This window comes from Ambystoma mexicanum, chromosome 3p (assembly GCF_040938575.1).
Source record: "Ambystoma mexicanum isolate Mex_15411 chromosome 3p, UKY_AmexF1_1, whole genome shotgun sequence".
Taxonomy (NCBI): Eukaryota; Metazoa; Chordata; class Amphibia; order Caudata; family Ambystomatidae; genus Ambystoma; species Ambystoma mexicanum.
In genome coordinates, this window is record NC_090925.1 from 145259520 (window position 1) to 145277898 (window position 18379).

Below are 18379 nucleotides of genomic sequence, written 5' to 3' on the forward strand. Positions count from 1 at the left end.
TAAATTCGAGGTAGGATAGTATGATAAAGGGGTAGTGCGTAGTATCTAGGTTTGAGGTGAGGCAAGATGGGCACAGTACATAGAGTGCCAATTAGATTCGAGATAAGGCAGTTTGGCTAAGGTGCTTTGAGTAGCATCTGGAGTAGATTGAAAAAGTGGCTAGTGCATTGGGTACCACCTAGATTCGAAATATGGTAGTGTGGCTAAGATGCATTTATAAGTAGCATGAGGCAGGCAGGCGGCTAGATGGGCAGAGGAGACATGCTAAGTGGTTGTGGCATGTATATTCATAAAGGATAGTTAACCTTTATACATGGGTGGCACATGGAGATAGTCCACGAACATATGGCAGCATATGGCTAACTAACATAGTCATAGAGCATGTGGCAGTATATAGCTAACAGCCGATGGTGAACCTCTGGGATAGAGTAGGCATGCATGAGCAGCCCAGAATCAGGAGAGCAATAGGCCAACGATCATATAACCCAGGGTGAGGAGAGCGATAGGACAGCGGATTGTGCACAATAACTAGTGGCTGAGTTGGGATAGGATAATGGCAGCTAGAGTTGGTGGGCACAAGAGGCGGAGAAGTGGACACAGCCAATGCTGGGAGAGAGGCAGTCTTAGTTCAATAGGAGAGGAACTGGTGAGGCGTACAGTAGTGGCAGACAGGATGGAAAGTAAACAAGTGATAGCATGCATTTGCAGTTACACGTGCCTTTATGATCATTACCATAGTAGGCAAAGTTGATGTTAGAGGCTTCGAGCAAAGAAGTCATGCATGTGGAGGAGCGCAGAGTACATTAGTTGGCTGCAAGTGTTTGTTCAGGTGCCGTGGGCGCACTGTAGTAGGCAGGGATAGTGGATCGGTGACAGAGTGTCGGGAGGCCTTGTATAAGTGGGTTGGCCACTGGGATTACGGCAGTCTTACGTGGGCGGCGTTTCAGGGGACATAGATCAGGAATCTCACCGTAGTGTGCTGATGTCGGACAGCGCAACCAAGCTCGGTCAGGCTCAGTCAGGGGAATAGGCTTTGTCTGTTGCCTTCGTCGGGGGCCGGCTTCGCCTGCCGGTGCACCCCAATTGGTCAAAAAGGGAACAGGCAACCAATCACGGGCAACAGGCTTCTAGGGCTTGGAGGCAAGGCAGGGTGATTGAGATAAAGCAGCGACTGCCATCTTTAAAAGGCAAAAACCTCGTGTTTTTGCATATTGGAATCTAGATGCGGTGCACTTTGTTTTGTGATCACTTTGTATTGTGCCCTATGGTCGCTAATAGACCACATTTGATTTGTATTGTGCCCTATGGTCGCTAAGATACCACACTTGATCTGTATTGTGCCCTATGGTCGCTAAGATACCACATTGATTTGTGTTGTGCCCTATGGTCGTAACACATAGACCTAATAGACCACTCTGATTTGTGTTGTGCCCTATGGTCACTAATAGACTACATGGATGGTGTTGTCACTCGCTCGCCTTTACTGTGAAGTTTGCACATGCCAACTTTTAGCCTGAGTGTGATTTATGATTTTAAGTGAACCCTTTGTCTAACTGCATCTGTTTGCACATGCCACTTTTAGCCTGAGCGTGATTTCTAATTTAGGTGAACCCCTTCCACTGAGAACTCTCCAAGGTCTTAAGCCTCTGATACAAAACACTGCCGGCATTATACCAATTGTTGGGCCTTACCTGATATTGCCTTACACTAGCTTGCACCTAACTTCTATTGCTGCTGCCATAATTTGTCCTGCATCTTTAGCCCTAGTGTGAATTCGGTATCTAGGTGTACCCGTTTGCATCTGCATATGCATTTTGCATTTTTGCCACGAACTAGCATGCCTCCCGTGTTCAGTAATTGCCTTGCCTGCCCCCTGCTCCTCTTAATCACCATAATACTATCCAACATGCCGCCTCAACATCCAACTACCATGTGCGCGACCTTACCTAACGCCAACTCATCCAACAGCTCACCGCTAATGACAACTGAGGCACCTCCAGTGCTACCGATTAGCCTCCCTTGCCCCACTATAGATAGGAATACAAGACTCAGAGCTAGATTAGCCAAAATCCACGAGCCACTCGCCCGTTCAATGCCCACCAACCACTAAGAAATCCAGCTCCACTCTCACCAGCCCTAACAACTACAAACCTAAATTTTCTCTGAACCACCATATTAAATATCCAACTCATCCCAACAACCAGAGAAGTACTAAACCCTCAAAGAAATCGTCGGTCTCTACGACCACTACACCCATAGTGAGCCCCCAAATCAGCCCCCAAATCAAGGGAGCTCTAATCAACGCTAGATCACTTGTAGCTCACGCAACTGAAATTGCAGACCTAATTATCAATGAAGACCTGGACCTCCTTGCTATCACAGAGACCTGGCTCCACCCGGCAGCAGGCCCTATGCTTATGCTAGCAGTCCCAGATAATTACACTATCCTGAGACAAGAGCGACCTAACTCTAGAGGAGGCGGTGTTGCCATCATTCATAAATGTAGCCTTCCCGTAAGAGCAGCTACCTCCATCAGTGTCCCTTCTTGCGAACTACTCTCAGCCAAAGTCCCTATTACTAACATCCAAACCCTCAACATCCATGGGATCTATCGCCCTCCAGGCCCATTAGGCACCTTTGATGAGGATCTTAACACTATCCTATCCACTAACCTAATAAATGCCACACAGGTGCTCACCCTTGGAGACTTCAACATGGGCTTCAACGACCCCGAAGACCAAGCTGCCATCACCACGTTGAACACCCTCACCGAATTAGGATTTACTCAAAGAAGCCTAAAACCTACCCATGACAAGGACAGAATACTTGACTGGGTAGCTGACTACAACTGCCTAGCTAACATTACCGGCATCTCACCACTAGCCTGGACTGACCACCAGCTAGTATCGTTCCTGCTGTCCACCACTAGACCTCCTCCTATGCAGCCCAGTAGGGCCCCACCCACTCTTACAAGAAACAAAAAGAGCATCACGGTGGAGAGACTTATCCCCAACCTACTCCCCACACTCAACTTACTCCCTGACAACTTGGACCCTGAGAGCCTGGTTGAGGAATACAATAAAATTATCTTCACTTCCCTGGACTTAATTGCCCCTCTCAAACTCAGGCCAAGCAAGCCCAAAACACACCTGAACAATTGGTACACACCTTTCCTCAAACATTTAAGACAACAAAAAAGAAATTGTGAAACCATCTGGAAAAGAGACCCATCAGTAGCTAATAAAATCAAATTCACCAATCTAGCGGCCCTGTACAAAAAAGAAATCCTCCTAGCAAAACGTACCTCCTTTGACTCCCGTATCTCCCAAGCCAGTTCAAACATGAAGGAACTATTTTCTATTCTAAAAGAGGTAGAAACCCCCATAGCTTCACCAGACACCTGCATTAAAGATAAGAATTGGTGCACCGACATCCAAAATGCCTTAGCCAACAAAATCGCTATGTTACAAAATAAAATATCCTGTAAAAACGCATCCTTGAACAACCATGCCTTGTCCAAGCCACCCGAGAAGCAGACTACAAGTGAATATACACGATTCAACTTTACCAAAGTGACCATACTCAAAGTTGAAAAAATCATCTTGTCATTAAAGCCCTCTAACTGCCAGGGAGACCTATGTCCAGCACAGTTTATAAAAGACGCTGCCCGCGACCTCTCCCCATTTATCACAAAGCTAATCAATGCCTCCTTCTCCACTGGGTCCATCCCAACCAACCTAAAACAATCCTGGGTACTACCTCTACTAAAAAAACCTACTCTTGACCCAGCCACACCTACTAATTACAGACCCATAACAACGGTACCATTCCTCCTGAAAATCCTGGACAAGGTCGCCTATGTTCAAATACAGAAGCACTTGGAAGAACACCACTTGTTAGGAGCCAGACAATCAGGCTTCCGACCCCAACATGGGACTGAGACAGCTCTCATCGACCTTAAAACACAGATCGATCTGCTCAAAGACAGTGGCCAAGCAGCATTACTCCTCCTCCTCGACCTCTCTGCAGCATTCGACCTGGTCGACCACTCGGTCCTTTGTACTCACCTACACATGGCTGCCCACTTCTCCCCCGAGGCCATTACATGGATTAGATCTTTCCTCGATGGCAGAACAATGAGGGTTTTCTTGCCTACAGACGCTGCAGACCCCATACCCATCACTTGTGGCGTACCTCAGGGCTCCTGTGTCTCCCCTACACTGTATGACATATTTACCAAGCCCCTTTTCGATGATCTGGATCATCTCGGTATCACCTACACTAACTATGCAGATGATACCCAGATCCTCCTTCCGCTTTCTGGAGATTATGGAAAGGATTTGGCCTTGGTGAATAGGGTTTACATCATCATCCAGGCATGGATGTCCACTCACAGTCTATGCCTGAATGATGATAAAACTGAACTCATCACCTTGGGCACCACTGCTAGCCTAAAGAAATTAAGCCCAGCCTACTCATCCTTCATAATTGATGGCAATAATATCAGAGTGGGACACAAAGTCAAAACATTGGGCTTCTACCTGGATTCCAATTTCACCTTTAACAGACAGGTGAACTCACTAGCCTCCTCCACGGCTTACACGTGTAAATTGATCCGTACAGCCAAACCTTTTCTATCCGACACCAGCTGCCTGACCCTGGCCAGAGCCCTCATACTATCCCGCTTAGACTACTGCAACGCCCTTTATCTTGGGTCCTCCAAAGCCACTACTAGCAAGTTACAAACGCTCCAGAACAACGCACTCAGAGCGGCCTTGGGCATCTCAAGAAGAGACCACGTTACAGCACATAGCCAGCAGAACAATTGGACCCCCATTATAGACAAAATCTCCCTAAAAACTGCCTCACTCACCCACAAGTCCCTCACTAGCGCGGCCCCATTTACCTGATCAACAGATTTCACAGACTGACATCCTTGAGACCAACAAGGACAGCATACAGAGACTGCCTCTCTATCCCTAACTACAAACGCTCTACCATAGGAGGTAATAGCTTCCCAGTGAAAGCGGCTAAACTGTGGAACTCCCTACCACCCACTCTTAGAATGGACTTACCCTACCAAAACTTCCAATCCAAGATGATGTCTTGGCTGAAGACAGCCATTGTCTAAACATACTGTGCCAGGTTTCCGCGTCTCCCACTTGTCACTTGGACACACTGGATACACAACTGTTAACTGTATATATGTATATATTCCTGCTTACTTTCATTATTATTGTGTTCATGCCTTGTATATACTTTATTGTCTGTAACTAAGTTTCGCAAATTCCTGTATCTGCTGCGCCCTGTTACCCTAGGGTATTTCGGCGCATTACAAATAATAAACAAACAAACAAACAAACAGTAGGCGCTGAGTGCTTATGTCGATAATTAGACTGCACGAATAAACAGCCTTAATTCTAGAAATAAATTAGGCAATTTTGGCGGTGATGAGATCGAGATGCCTAATAGCACATAGAGTAGCCTCCAGGCTTACCTATGATTTGGCAGAGCTTCTGGCTGCATGGAACTGCTCCAGCAGCTGGTGGAAGAGGGATCTCCTGCTCGCACCTCATGGAGACCAAATGCATCCAGGCTCAGTCAGGGGAATAGCCTTTGTCTGTTGCCTTCATCGGGGGCCAGCTTCGCCTGCCGGTGCACCGCAATTGGTCAAAAAGGGAACAGGCAACCAATCACGGGCAACAGGCTTCTAGGGCTTGGAGGCAAGGCAGGGTGATTGAGATAAAGCGGCGGCGGCCATCTTTAAAAGGCAAAAACCTCGTGTTTTTGCATATTGGAATCTAGATGCGGTGCACTTCGTTTTGTGATCCAGTAGGCCTTGAGTGCTTATGTCGATAGTAAGACTGCACGAATAAACAGCCTTAATTCTAGAAATAAATTAGGCAATTTTGGCAGTGATGAGATCGAGATGCCTAATACCACATAGAGTAGCCTCCAGGCTTATTTATGATTTGGCAGAGCTTCTGGCTGCATGGAACTGCTCCAGCAGCTGGTGGAAGAGGGAGCTCCTGCTCGCACCTCATGGAGACCAAATGCATCCAGGCTCAGTCAGGGGAATAGCCTTTGTCTGTTGCCTTCGTCAGGGGCCGGCTTCGACTGCCGGTGCACCCCAATTGGTCAAAAAAGGGAACAGGCAATCAATCACGGGCAACAGGCTTCTAGGGCTTGGAGGCAAGGCATGGTGATTGAGATAAAGAGGCATGGTTGGGGTGTGACACATGGATGCTGGTTCCACCTTCATGTACGTGCACGGCGTACATGTGCGTGTGTGTGTTTGACATGTGTGCGACTGTGATACGCCATGGATGCATGTGACACAGACATGTAGGAACCGATTGGCAGATGTGACATAGTTGCCGATGAGTGCACTGTGACAGGTGGTGGAGATGTACAGATGCATGTCTGTCTGGTGGCGTGTGTGCGTGTGTTCGGCACTCCCCATGTTGCGTGTGACGTCATGCCAACCTTCGGATGTTCATGCTGTTGTGTGTATGGATGCTGCTGTCTGCTGCACGATTCATATTAATTTGTGCATGTGTGTGGGTTCAAATGATATGAGTGTTGGGGAGTGGGATGCCATCTGTGAAGTTTGACACTGCCACTCATGTGCAACTGTCATGTGTGTATCTGACCATTGTACAGTGCCCTGATGCCTGTGTTCTGTCTCTCCCTGTCTGCAGCGTCGACTGATGAAGAGGGTGGAGACTGTGCTGTGGAGCACAGCGGCAGGGATCCCACCGCCAGCCAGAGACGCAAGGCCCAGCTCCCCTCCAAGGTAGTCATCTCTTCGGGGAGTGAGGAGTCTGGTGCCGCGTCCATGCCCGCAGCTGCCGAGGGAAGGTCCAAGAGGCGGAGTTTGGAGGTGGACCCCTCGGCAGCAGTAGGGGCAGCTGAGCCCCCACAGGGGCCTATGGAGGAAGATGGCACAGAGTCATCCAGGTTGGTGGGGGGTCTGGCTGAGGAGGGGCCGTGGAAGGCCCACGCACGGGGCCTGGAGGGGGGGATTCCACTGGTGGTAGTGGTGCAGTCCAGGGGCAGGGACAGGAGGCAGCACAGGCCGCAGCGGAGGTGCCTGTGTGTAATCCTGTCCCCGATCCTGTGACTGTATGGCCCCGAGCCATGATCGCTCCCACTCTGAGCCTGCTGCTGCCGTGCACGTGCCCTGCCTGTTGATGCCTGCACGTCCTCCTCTTGCTGGGGTCCAGTTGGTGGGGTGGCCAACCCTGCTGGACATCCGACTCCCGACTGTGGCAGGAATGTGTCCTCCACCGGGCCTTGCGTCTCCGGCTGGCGGTGGGATCCCTGCCGCTGTGCTCCTCAGCACTGTCTCTGCCCTCTTCATCAGTCGACGCTGCAGACAGGGAGAGACAGAACACAGGCATCAGGGCACTGTACAATGGTCGGATACACACATGACAGTTGCACATGAGTGGCAGTGTCAAACTTCACAGATGGCATCACACTCCCCAACATTCATATCATTTGAACCCACACACATGCACAAATTAATATGAATCGTGCAGCAGACAGCAGCATCCATACACACACAACAGCATGAACATCCGAAGGTGGGCATCGCTCCCTCTCTGCGCTGCTCGCGTGCGCTGCTTCTGCGCTGAATTCTATGAATTACCCCCAAAGTGTCAAATATAGAGTAAATTTATGACACTAGCTCTGTTATTAATTTGAAAATTGTTTACACATTTTGGTATGACAGGGTGATTTTACTGTTGCTATTATTTTTAATTGTGTCGGACTTTGTTATTCCCTATGCCTTTGCTCATTTATGAGTAGTTTAAGGTGGAGGAAAAGATAACTGTGTGGGCTTATTCTAAATACAGAATACACTACCCCTCTCTTCTGAAACCTGCAACGCCGGAACGAGGACTGATTCTGTCTGGACTGTACCATGGATCTGTGAGGCCTGCCAGGGATGGCTCAAGATGTCTCAGGAGAAGCTGAGGGAGACCAACCTGTCACTGGATTGTCTCAGGGGCTCCAAGGAGCCAGAGCGAGCACACTCGGAAGGAAGAGGCTGTATTACATTAGTGCATTTAGGTCATTGAAGCGTAAGTACTTGGAGAAAAGGAAAATAATTCCTCCACCACAGAACGTCTGTAAGGTCAGTGGTGACGGACATTATGGCACCACCCTTATGCCTGATGTGAGAGCGGTGCAAGGGATTTTGAGTGATTTGGAATCCCACATTGTGAGATGCTGGCCATGTTTGCTGAAATGCATCAGCACAGTCTTGTGCCTCCCACTAGGCCTGCACACCAACGTAGATACAAAAGCCAGTGTTGCCCAGTTATGAGACTGCAGCATTGTCAGAAACTCACTATGGTGGGGCACAGTGAGAAATTGACCTCCTCTACTGGTTCTATGGATGTGTAAGCCATCAAGGCAGTGCCACATGAAGGTGGCACTGTGCTCAGTGCGCTGCCTGCAAAGACACTGGAGTTGTCTTGGAGTCCGGGCATTCCAGAGAAAGACCCCCTGCGTGGAGCCGCACAGGTGCAACATTGCGTTTCTCGGGAAAGAAGAGGAGTTTAAAATAGAAGATTGGGAAGAACATTATTCCAGGGACCAGGAAAGCTTTTGGCAAGTTTGACAAAGGTCTGTGATATGAATTTACCTCATAGTGCTGTCATGGGTCAGGATGTCATGAATCCCCTAGAAAGGGATAGAATCAAACATGGAGGGACATCCTTTTCTGCCCCTTGACGTTGTTTTTACAACCCAGTGGCTGGCATTTGCCAGTTGCTGTGTCAGTTCAAGCCTTGAATCAGAGCATACTTAGGTAGTAGAGGCATGTGGGGTCTGGGGGATCTTATAACTATTAGACCATCCTGAAGCACATTATTTGGTGGTTCAGATGGCCAACTCAAAAGGTAATCTCACTGCGCTTCCTATTCTTCCACCAGACAAAGTGTCAAAGCGTATTAATGGTATGACCAAGAAGGTGTCAACTCAAGATTGTTGGCCATGAGTGCTGCAACCATACTTGTGAGATATTAGTTTGACATTTCTGGAACGTTGTGGACCAGTCTCTTGACCATTTCTCAATGAAGAATCATGTAGCCATTAGGGAAATAGTTGCTGATGGATTCAAATCAGCCTTGCACATTATTCAGGCTGGGTTGGACACAGTTGCCAGGAGCTAGGAATCAAAAACGAACTTGAATATTCCTCTTTTGAATAGTTCTTTACATGGACATGTGATATTGGTGAAAATTACATATTCAGATACATAGGAATATTCTGAAGTGGCTGATATCATTTATGTTTCTTGGAGTTATTAAAATAAGCATATTATGTATAAAATATATATTTTTAAATTACTTCATGGTATGTATTACGTTTGTCTGTTTAGGCTTAATTGAAATCTGTATTCTGCTTTCTAATTGGACAAATGGATTAAAGGCTGCCGCCAAAAATCTAGTTATAATGTAAATATGTGCTGCGTACATTAAAAAAGGCGTTTGTTATGCATCAAAACATATTTAAGTGAATTTCGTATATGCTGTCTGATTACTATCAATGGTAATCATCTGTCATTTTGAGAAAGACATTCTGTACAACAAACGATTATTTTAATAGGCTATTTTCCATGAGGTCAGACTTAATGTATTCCAGGGTTTTTGGTTCAAGGCACCCTGCCAAGGTGGTGTTACACATTAGCTAAAAAGCATGCCTTGGCCTGGATTTCCGGCATAAATAATGCATTTAATGCTATTTTTGAAGTTTAGGAAACAGGGGTCTTTTTTCTTCAGTAATTACTGCTGCTGTGTTTATATTGATGCATTGATGTAAGTGGTATGTTAATGGGATCTGGAGATTCTTATGTTACAAAAAGCTTAGATAATGGTTGTTTCTGCATGAACTCATGGTTTCAGGTGAATTAAAAGAGGTGTCTAATTTGAAACATGTTTTACTTTTAATAGCAATCAAACAATAGTTTGATCTATCAGCAGACATGGTGTGTTTTATAATAGATATTTTGATTTTCAGTTACATTTCATCTCTCTTCCTTTGTAAAGGCAAGTGGCTTCCCAGTGTGTATCTATAATGACACATATATGTTTCTATTACTTGGGTGTTTCTGAAAGCATGTGGCATTCTACTCTCAGCAATATCATTATATTTAAAGTTCTTCTTAATGACCCTCCATGCCTTCCAACTCTTCCTGCCTGGTGCATCTTCCAAATGTGTCAGGTATTGCTAGAATAGTCTTTCAAATATAAGAAATCTACAGAGGTGGTAGAACCCATAATATATATTAGGAAGTCAGGATCTATACCTTATGGCTAACATTGGTTCTGATGGATATGTCTCCTCTGCAGATTCCTCATCTAACTGTCCTCCTGCCCTTGGAATTCTGCCAGTTCTCTTGTGCTAGGAATTATTCAGGAAACTGTTGGACTTGGAGTGGGCTGAGCATCATATGGCCTGTGCATAGTTGCTCCTGGTGGAAGCTGTCAGGGCGGCACCACAGATATAGTTGGTGCCACACGGAAACGTCCTCGCGTCATTTAACATCTTCAAATCTCTGTACTGGAAATGATAAGCAAAAAGAGCCAAGGCAGCATTGTAGTACACCAGGCTGGTTTCTCACTTTGATGTGTAAATGAGGGCGGATACAAAAAGCACGAAAAACTATACCATGCGAATTAGCACAATGAGAAACATCATCAGCAGTGCACATAGTGTCCAAGGTAGGCATGTTTTCTGATTGTGGTTGCTGGCCTCAATAAATAACTACTGGGTATTGGCTAGGACACTTAAGAATTTTCACCTGCAGCGTGAGTCCAAAAAACAGATTAGGGCAGATTACAAGCATTAATGACTGGTTTGTGTGATTAGCAGTGGTACCTTGTGTTCTTAAACAAGATCTGTTTAATATTTTCTCATTTACAGGTACAGTAATGGTCAGCTCGGAACTTCAGAAGGCTGTTGCAGATAAACATTCTCTGAATACTACCACAGGTTAGTAAATACCACCATTGTTGAACACGGGTGTCATTGAAATTAGATCTTGGTTATTGAGCACTGCCTTTGGGTCCGTTTATGGAAGAGGAAACATACGTAAGTAGAATATCGGTATCAGAAATTCCTGTATTATTTTTTGTTCTTTCATTGTATATGCGGGATGTTATGCATCCATACGGCCGTGGTCTGCTTGGCAGAGTCGACAGAGCCGTAATCGGCAAAGTGGCGTTCGCAGAATGTTCCGAATGACATGCAAAATAATACAGGGATTTTGGAGACAGGTATCAACCGATATTCTACTTACGTATGTTTGGAATTACTATCCATATACACATTCAGTATCTATATACTCTTAAGAGAATACACTGAGCATTCTAATACTTTTATCCCAATCTATTCTAGAGTGTAAAGCCGTGAACAGTTGGCTTGCCTTGATAAAGCCCTGTGGGGGTCGAAACACGTGTTGGTTTTTTAAATTTGGGAACTATTGTTGACCAAGCAGGTTTTGCATGCTCAGTGGAAGGGCAAACATTAAAGAAATCCATTCTAACACCTACTCGCAGTCACTATTGAATTTGCATGCAGACTAATGACAAGTACTCTCCTTGACCCACAAGCCTTAAATAATGCTGCCCCAAGCTACCTTATGGATAAACTAATCAGAAAAACATCTATCAGACCGACAAGAGCCGGTAACTCCAATTGCCTTGTAGTACCAAGATTCAGACTCACCAAGATTGGTGGCAACAGCTTTCCTGTGAAGGCTGCTAAACTCTGCAACTCCTTGCCTCATAATTTGAGAGCAGACCAACCTTACCTACACCTTAGAAGGAACTACATCAAATACATCAACTCCAACGACCACCAGCCACCCTGCCGTCCTTATCAAAATTTGCCTCAGCAACCCAGTCCCCTCAACTTGTACTGTATATAACTCGTATTCTTAGTATATTAGCTGTAGTACTGTATATAACTTTTATTCTTAGAATTTTAGCTCAATAGTGTTACATGCCCTGTAATGATATTTGTAAATTATTCTGTGTTTCTGTACACTATTCTGTAATTTGTACAAATCTGTAACTTTGTAACTTGCACAAATTTGTAACTATGTAAGCTTTGCATCTTCTTACTGCTGCGCCCTGTTACCTCTGGGTTTGGTGCGTATTAAAAATACAATAAACAAACAAACAAAACAAACAAAACAAACAAAAGTTTTCCAAATGCTTAAATTGATGTGAATGTGGGTATGCACAATTCTGATACTGTAAACTCTTCATTACTTGTCAATAACAGTGGTCAGGGGCTTAGCCACTTCTTTACTCAAGCACACACTGTACTCTGTGTGTGTGTGTATATATATATATATATATACGTATATATATATATATTCAGTAAAAAAACTTTGTTAAAGGGACGTTATGGTTAAGTTGCGCTACTAAAAACCTATAAAATTCAGTAAAAAAACGTTGTTAAAGGGACGTTATGGGTCAAAGTAAAACCGAAAAACCCCTGAAATTCGCCAGTTATGGTAAGCTAAGCAACCATAACTTGCGCCACCGTGCACTGCTAAGACTAACACCCAGGACATCAAAGATGACATCACAAATGTCATTGATGACAACTTTGACTTTATGTACATGTAATATGGAACATACTGAACCCTTTCTACTGAATTTGACTGTCCGCGGACATGTTCGGACAACAGTACCACCACCTAAAAACTCTGTGGGGGTATGTGTAATTGTTATATCATACCATAGGAACATTTAAAAAATTCACAAAGCAGCACACATACAAAGTAGATGTAGTAATACTTAAGAAATGTAACCCATATATGTAACACACTAACCATTCATTTAAATACAATATGTTCTAAAATGGAATATACCAAAAGAAGATAAAGTGGCTTCCAACATAATTACCTCACAGACACTCCACAGCTAAGAGCAAGACCAGACGTACAGACTACTCATCACATATCTTACCTGAAATAGTAAGTGCACTTCATTTTACTCATATATTTATAAACTTTCTGTATTAGATAAAAAAAATATATTACTTTTTTGTTTTCTCACAGAAATGTGTAGTACTCTGGAGTGGCTAGAGGAGCATTTCCCACGAGAGGAAATGTCAGAAGATAGTGCACCTAATGGTACACACTTTACTATATAAACCAATTAATAAATATTATTTTGTATACATTTAACATACACATTTTTTTTTGTACAGACCATACAAAAATTGAAACTACTACAGAAAAAGAAGCGGTGGATAACACTCTAGAAGACATAAACGAAAAAATGGAGCAACTTATGGCAAATTTTACCAATTTAAAAAACTTTGTGGAGGATCACTTAAAACTAACAACAGGATACCATTGTCCCACCTGTACTTGTCCCCCCTCACCATATCCCACTCATTTAACCACAAACCCTCTCCATGACCCAAAACGTTTTGATGACATTTTCATCCCTTCTTCACCTGATCCCAATCATGTTGAAATCCCTAATTCTCCTGTTTTTGTTTCCGTTTCTGGCCCACCGTCTCTGTCATAAATTGTTAGTATATGTCAAATAAAGTTACTTTTTTATATTGTGTTGTAATTAGTTTCAGTTCTTTTTATTAAAACCAATTTAGGTGTGCACGGACAACGCGGTTGTTCAGAAATGCTCGTAAATGGACGAAAATTGAAGCGTCCTGAGGACACTATATCTGTCCGTAATGTTCTCATGCAAGTTGAAACTGTTCTAAGAACACTCGTAGTGTCCTGAAATGTTCATAAAGAAACGAAAATGGAGGTGTCCTTAAGAACACTATGCCTGTTCGTAGTGTTCGCTTGCAAGTTGAAACTGTTCTAAGAACACTCGTGGTGTCCTGAATTGTTCGTAAATAAACGAAAATGGAGGTGTGCTGGGGACGCCATGTCTGTCCGTATTGTTCGCAAGTAAGTTAAACTGTGCTAAGAACAAACGGCTGTCCGTAACTGTTCGTTTTACGTGTGACGCACTTTTTATTAGTTCAGGACCCGAACACTGTCCGTAGAACATCAACGCGCATACGCAAAACAATGTCCGTACATTGGGTGTCCTGCGGATGGCCGCTTCCTTAGCGAACATGCTCACGAAGCAATCATGTGACCGCGCCCACGCTGATCGCGTGTTCTGAATGCGGACACTGTTCGTGTCCCCGCACAGTTTAAAAGTACATTTCCAAGTAATCCACAATATTTCTCATTAAAAACTCACCATACCACAAATCCCACATACTAATCCTAAGTTTCCACATAGTTTTTGTGACTTTTTTAACCTTTTTTGGTGTTCGATCTGTCTTGCGGACGGCGCGCATGTCCGCGAACCGCGTACAAGCAACCCTATAAAAGACCACGCCCTAGAGCTCATTCTCATTGTGTTTCTGGCTATTCCACAGAGCACACTGCATTTTGCTGCATACTTTGCAGATTTTGAGATTTCCATCTACAAGCCGATGACATCCATGGCTCCACTATTGCCACCTGGTGCTACATCTGCCTCAGCACCACCCCCACCCCCTCAAACAACCACCATCTCCCCAAGGGCCTGAAGAGGGGAACAGAAGTGAGGATACAGAGGAGGAAGAAGAGGATGACGAGAATGAGGTAGAGGAAATCCCTACAACCCGCACTCGGCGTGATTCTTGGGTGTGGCGGTTGTTTACCGTTCATGGGAATGGTCCTAAGGCTCGTGCGAACCGTGTCACCTGCAATGAGTGCAAAATGGTACTCAGTCGCGGGAGGCATGGTTCGTATAGCTTTGGGACCACTACCATGAAGCAACACCTCAAGTCATTCCACACTGGGGCCGTTCGCAAGGTTGTACCTTGCGAAGAGCGTAGTAGGTTGATTGCCTCTACTTCATCCTCTGTTTCTGATCCTGTCACCACAAGGAACACCTCTGTGGGACAGTGTCTTCCTCAAGCTGCCTCACAGGCCATACACAATGCTGATGACCCTTACCTTTCGAGGGTCACAGTTGTGTGTATGTACTGTAACACAGTACTCTGCAGGGGGGAGCGACTTCCTCTCAGAGTACGAGAAGATCTGCTCACTACCCAAATAAAACCCACTCTACATCTTCCTCTCTCAGCTCGCCCTTTCTTATCCCTGTGGTGGTGTCCCCCCCTTTACCCTCCTTTACCCTCTTCTCCTAGTGTGTCGTGTATAAAAACAAAATAAATATAAAACAACAAAAATCAACAAAAACAAAGGCTCTTTTCAGAGCCGCCTTTCACTGTTTAAAAATAGAAATGAGAATAAATTAAGCTGGGCCCTGTGCATTCGCGACAGTCCGTGAACATCTAAAATGTTAGGGTGCTGCCCTATCATAACCATTGCAGTTTTGTCTGGGAGGAAGTGGTGGCTCTGAAAAGAGCCTTTTGGTGGTGTTTGTTTGTGTTGGAAATGTTTTAATGCTCAACACCTACTAGAAAATGATTGGTGTAATTACAAAAAAGGTTGCACTGCATTTTGTACATTTCTCAGAAAAATCTGGTTGCCAGCATGAGTAAGATGGACTCCATCTCTGCGAAAAATGTATGTACTATGAAACATGGTATTTTCATTGTGAAAAGAAGACATGCCAAAATCTCTTAGGAAGGCACAAACAGCCTTATTGACATTACGCCTTGCTTTCTCCATTTGTGGACCACATGAGAAAGAACGAAGCCACATTTGTCTCTGCGCAATCCGTGAAAATATTACTTTGGAGTTTGGAAACATGTCCTTGATCTTCTGAAGTCCTTCTTTCATTGCAAATTGCAAAGAAATTCCAGACACATGTCCTAAACTGTTCCCTCCACAATGAATTACAATTATGTCTGGATGTTCCTCTATCTTCAAAGTTGCACAGAGAGGTAGCAAGTCCAACCACTTCATTCCATGCACTCCATGCCAGTGTACTTCCACATGTGGGAATCCAAGATCTGTAGATACTCCACAGCTTTCTGCATGCACCTTCAACCAATGTATCCACGAGTCTCCCAAAATCCACACAATCTGTTTTTTGAAACACTCAGCCACAGCTATCTGTTCTTCTCTCAGCAAAAAGAATATCTGAGAAAACCTCTCCTAGCACAACACACTCACTAAACTTTACTGACCAATCCCTTGCTACATTCAATCCCATTTGCATGCCTCCCCACCCCAGATTCCCCGGATGTAATACGCGGTGTCCTAGAACTACCGCCCTGTCCGCGAACATATCGTAACATGGACAGCCCTTCTACCATTTCCACTTCACTCTCTGTGCCTTTCCCTCATTGGATGTAGCTAAGAAATCACATGACCATCCACCAATCAAATCCAAGACCTCTCCATGTAACTGCATCATCATAGATCAGCACTGCAAATGTACGGTGAATCTCTCGGAGTACAAGTCTCATACCATTGGCAATCACGATATACGAGAAATACTATACAAGTCTCCAAGATTTCTACTTGCAGCTTCATCCATATCCATATGCATAAACACAAACTACAGGTATGCATATTTTCTATACAGTACATGAACACATTTTCTAACCAACTTTTCTCCAGCATTGGATCTTTCATGGATTCACATGCTTAGAATATTCCCCGTCGTCAGGCTGGGAACCCCCGGTACATTATACAGACCCCTTCCCGTAGGAAAACTTTTTCGACGCTTATGCGTCCTATCCACCTCGTTTTGTATCATGCGTGCCCGCGCCGCCAGGACGCCATGATATAAATACAGGACCCGCCCCCGCGCTCCCTCAGATTTCAACCGTCTTTCAAAGTAGTGGGATCCTCGTGGTTACTGCTAGTAAAATTAGGTTGTTTTTCTGTTTTCGCTTCGGCGACGTTAAAAATTCTGGAGAATTATGTCCGGAAAGGCGTTATTTCGCCCTTGTGCAACATGTGGACTCAAAAAAGTCTATGAAGGTGATGCCCACATGGATTGTATCTACTGTCTCCACCCGCACCACACGGCGGATACATGTGAGATATGCCAAGGTTTCTCCCAAAAAAACTTTAATGACCGTAAAAGAAGGTTGGTCGACTGGCTTAACGACGGAGCGGGTGCCTATCCGGCATCAGAAGTTGGCTCAACGGCCTCCAGGAGCAAGTCGGAACCTCCCTCGAAGAAGGTACGGCAGGTAGAAAACCGCTCTGAGGACAAGCATACGGGGAAGCATGCTGGGTCTTCCTCATCACACAAAAAGTCCTCCTCCTCCTCATCATCTAAGACGAAGCGGCAAGCGGCGTCAAAATCCTCCTCAGGGGACCGTCCTAGGTCTTCCGTGAGTCGAGACTCTTCAGCCGGGAAGTCGGCATCGAAATCGGCTACGAAGTCTAAAGGCTCGGCACCGGCTACTTGCTCGTCAACCCCGGTGTCGTTGACGATGCCTATTACTGTCCAGGCAGCAGCGGTGGGGATTCCTTCGTCGACGGCGACTCAGTCTATGGCTTGGCAGCCAGAGGTCTATGACCCGGTCCTCCCTGAAGTCTTACTGCAGCCAGACACGGCCTTGTCGGCGGAAGGAGAAGGTGGCATGGTCTTGCAGCCGTCGGATTTGGGCTTACGGCCTTCCACGTCGACGACGACGAGTGCGAGTGGGGGTGTGGTCCCTCTATCCTCAACGTTGCTGACCCCCCAGACGGTTTCGTCTCTGGATGTGCTTAATACTCTTCAGAAGCTCCTGCAGCGTCTGGATACGCAGATCCCTCAACCTGGGACTTCATCGTCGCTATTTTCTGTACCTTCCGTCGACGAAAAACTCAAGCGGCTCGCTCGACGACCAAAAGCCCATCGGCCTCCCAGGTGGTGAAGGATCAGCCTCGAGCGCAGGAGGAGGGTGAGCTATCGGAGTCCGATTCTATACAGGGTGACTCAGGGTCGGACATTTCCCTGTCACCATCGAGAGACCCAACATGGAATTCGGATGTAGAGGTAGAGTCTACGAGGAGCCAGACACAACCATCTCCTCCGGATGATGTGGGAGCCTTCCATGCAATGATGGGAAAAGCGTGTTCCGAGTTCGGCTTGATTCCTGAGGAGCAAAAGAAAGACTGTTTCCTTTTTGATCATATGGGTCAAAGGAGGAAATCGGTGTTTGCCATCCCAATTCTGGACCACGTGTGGCAAGAAGGTCTCAAGACGATGCGCCATCCGTTCTCGGAGCCGGCTATAAAGGGGCGTATTGAGAAAAAGTTTAAAGCTCCGGAGTCCACTCCAAAATGTCTAACATCACAACCTCTGTCAGACTCTGTGGTGTCGGCGGCAGCGGCTAGGAAGGCCAGAGTACAGCAAAAATGTTCAACCCCACCAGAAAGCGAGGCTAGGAGGCAGGACGCCTTTGGAAAAAAGGTGCTCTC

At 45.5% G+C, this 18379-nt stretch overlaps 1 protein-coding gene across 2 annotated transcripts in view; it reads left to right on the plus strand.

The window, feature by feature from the left end:
• The window catches only part of LOC138579502 (uncharacterized), a 1088345-nt gene that overhangs the window by 543030 nt on the left and 526936 nt on the right, over window positions 1–18379 (plus strand). For both annotated transcript variants that reach the window (XM_069649821.1, XM_069649823.1), the window contains exon 9: window positions 10939–11007. In XM_069649821.1, the coding sequence (XP_069505922.1) occupies window positions 10939–11007 (69 nt within the window). The remainder of the gene's footprint in view (window positions 1–10938; window positions 11008–18379) is intronic.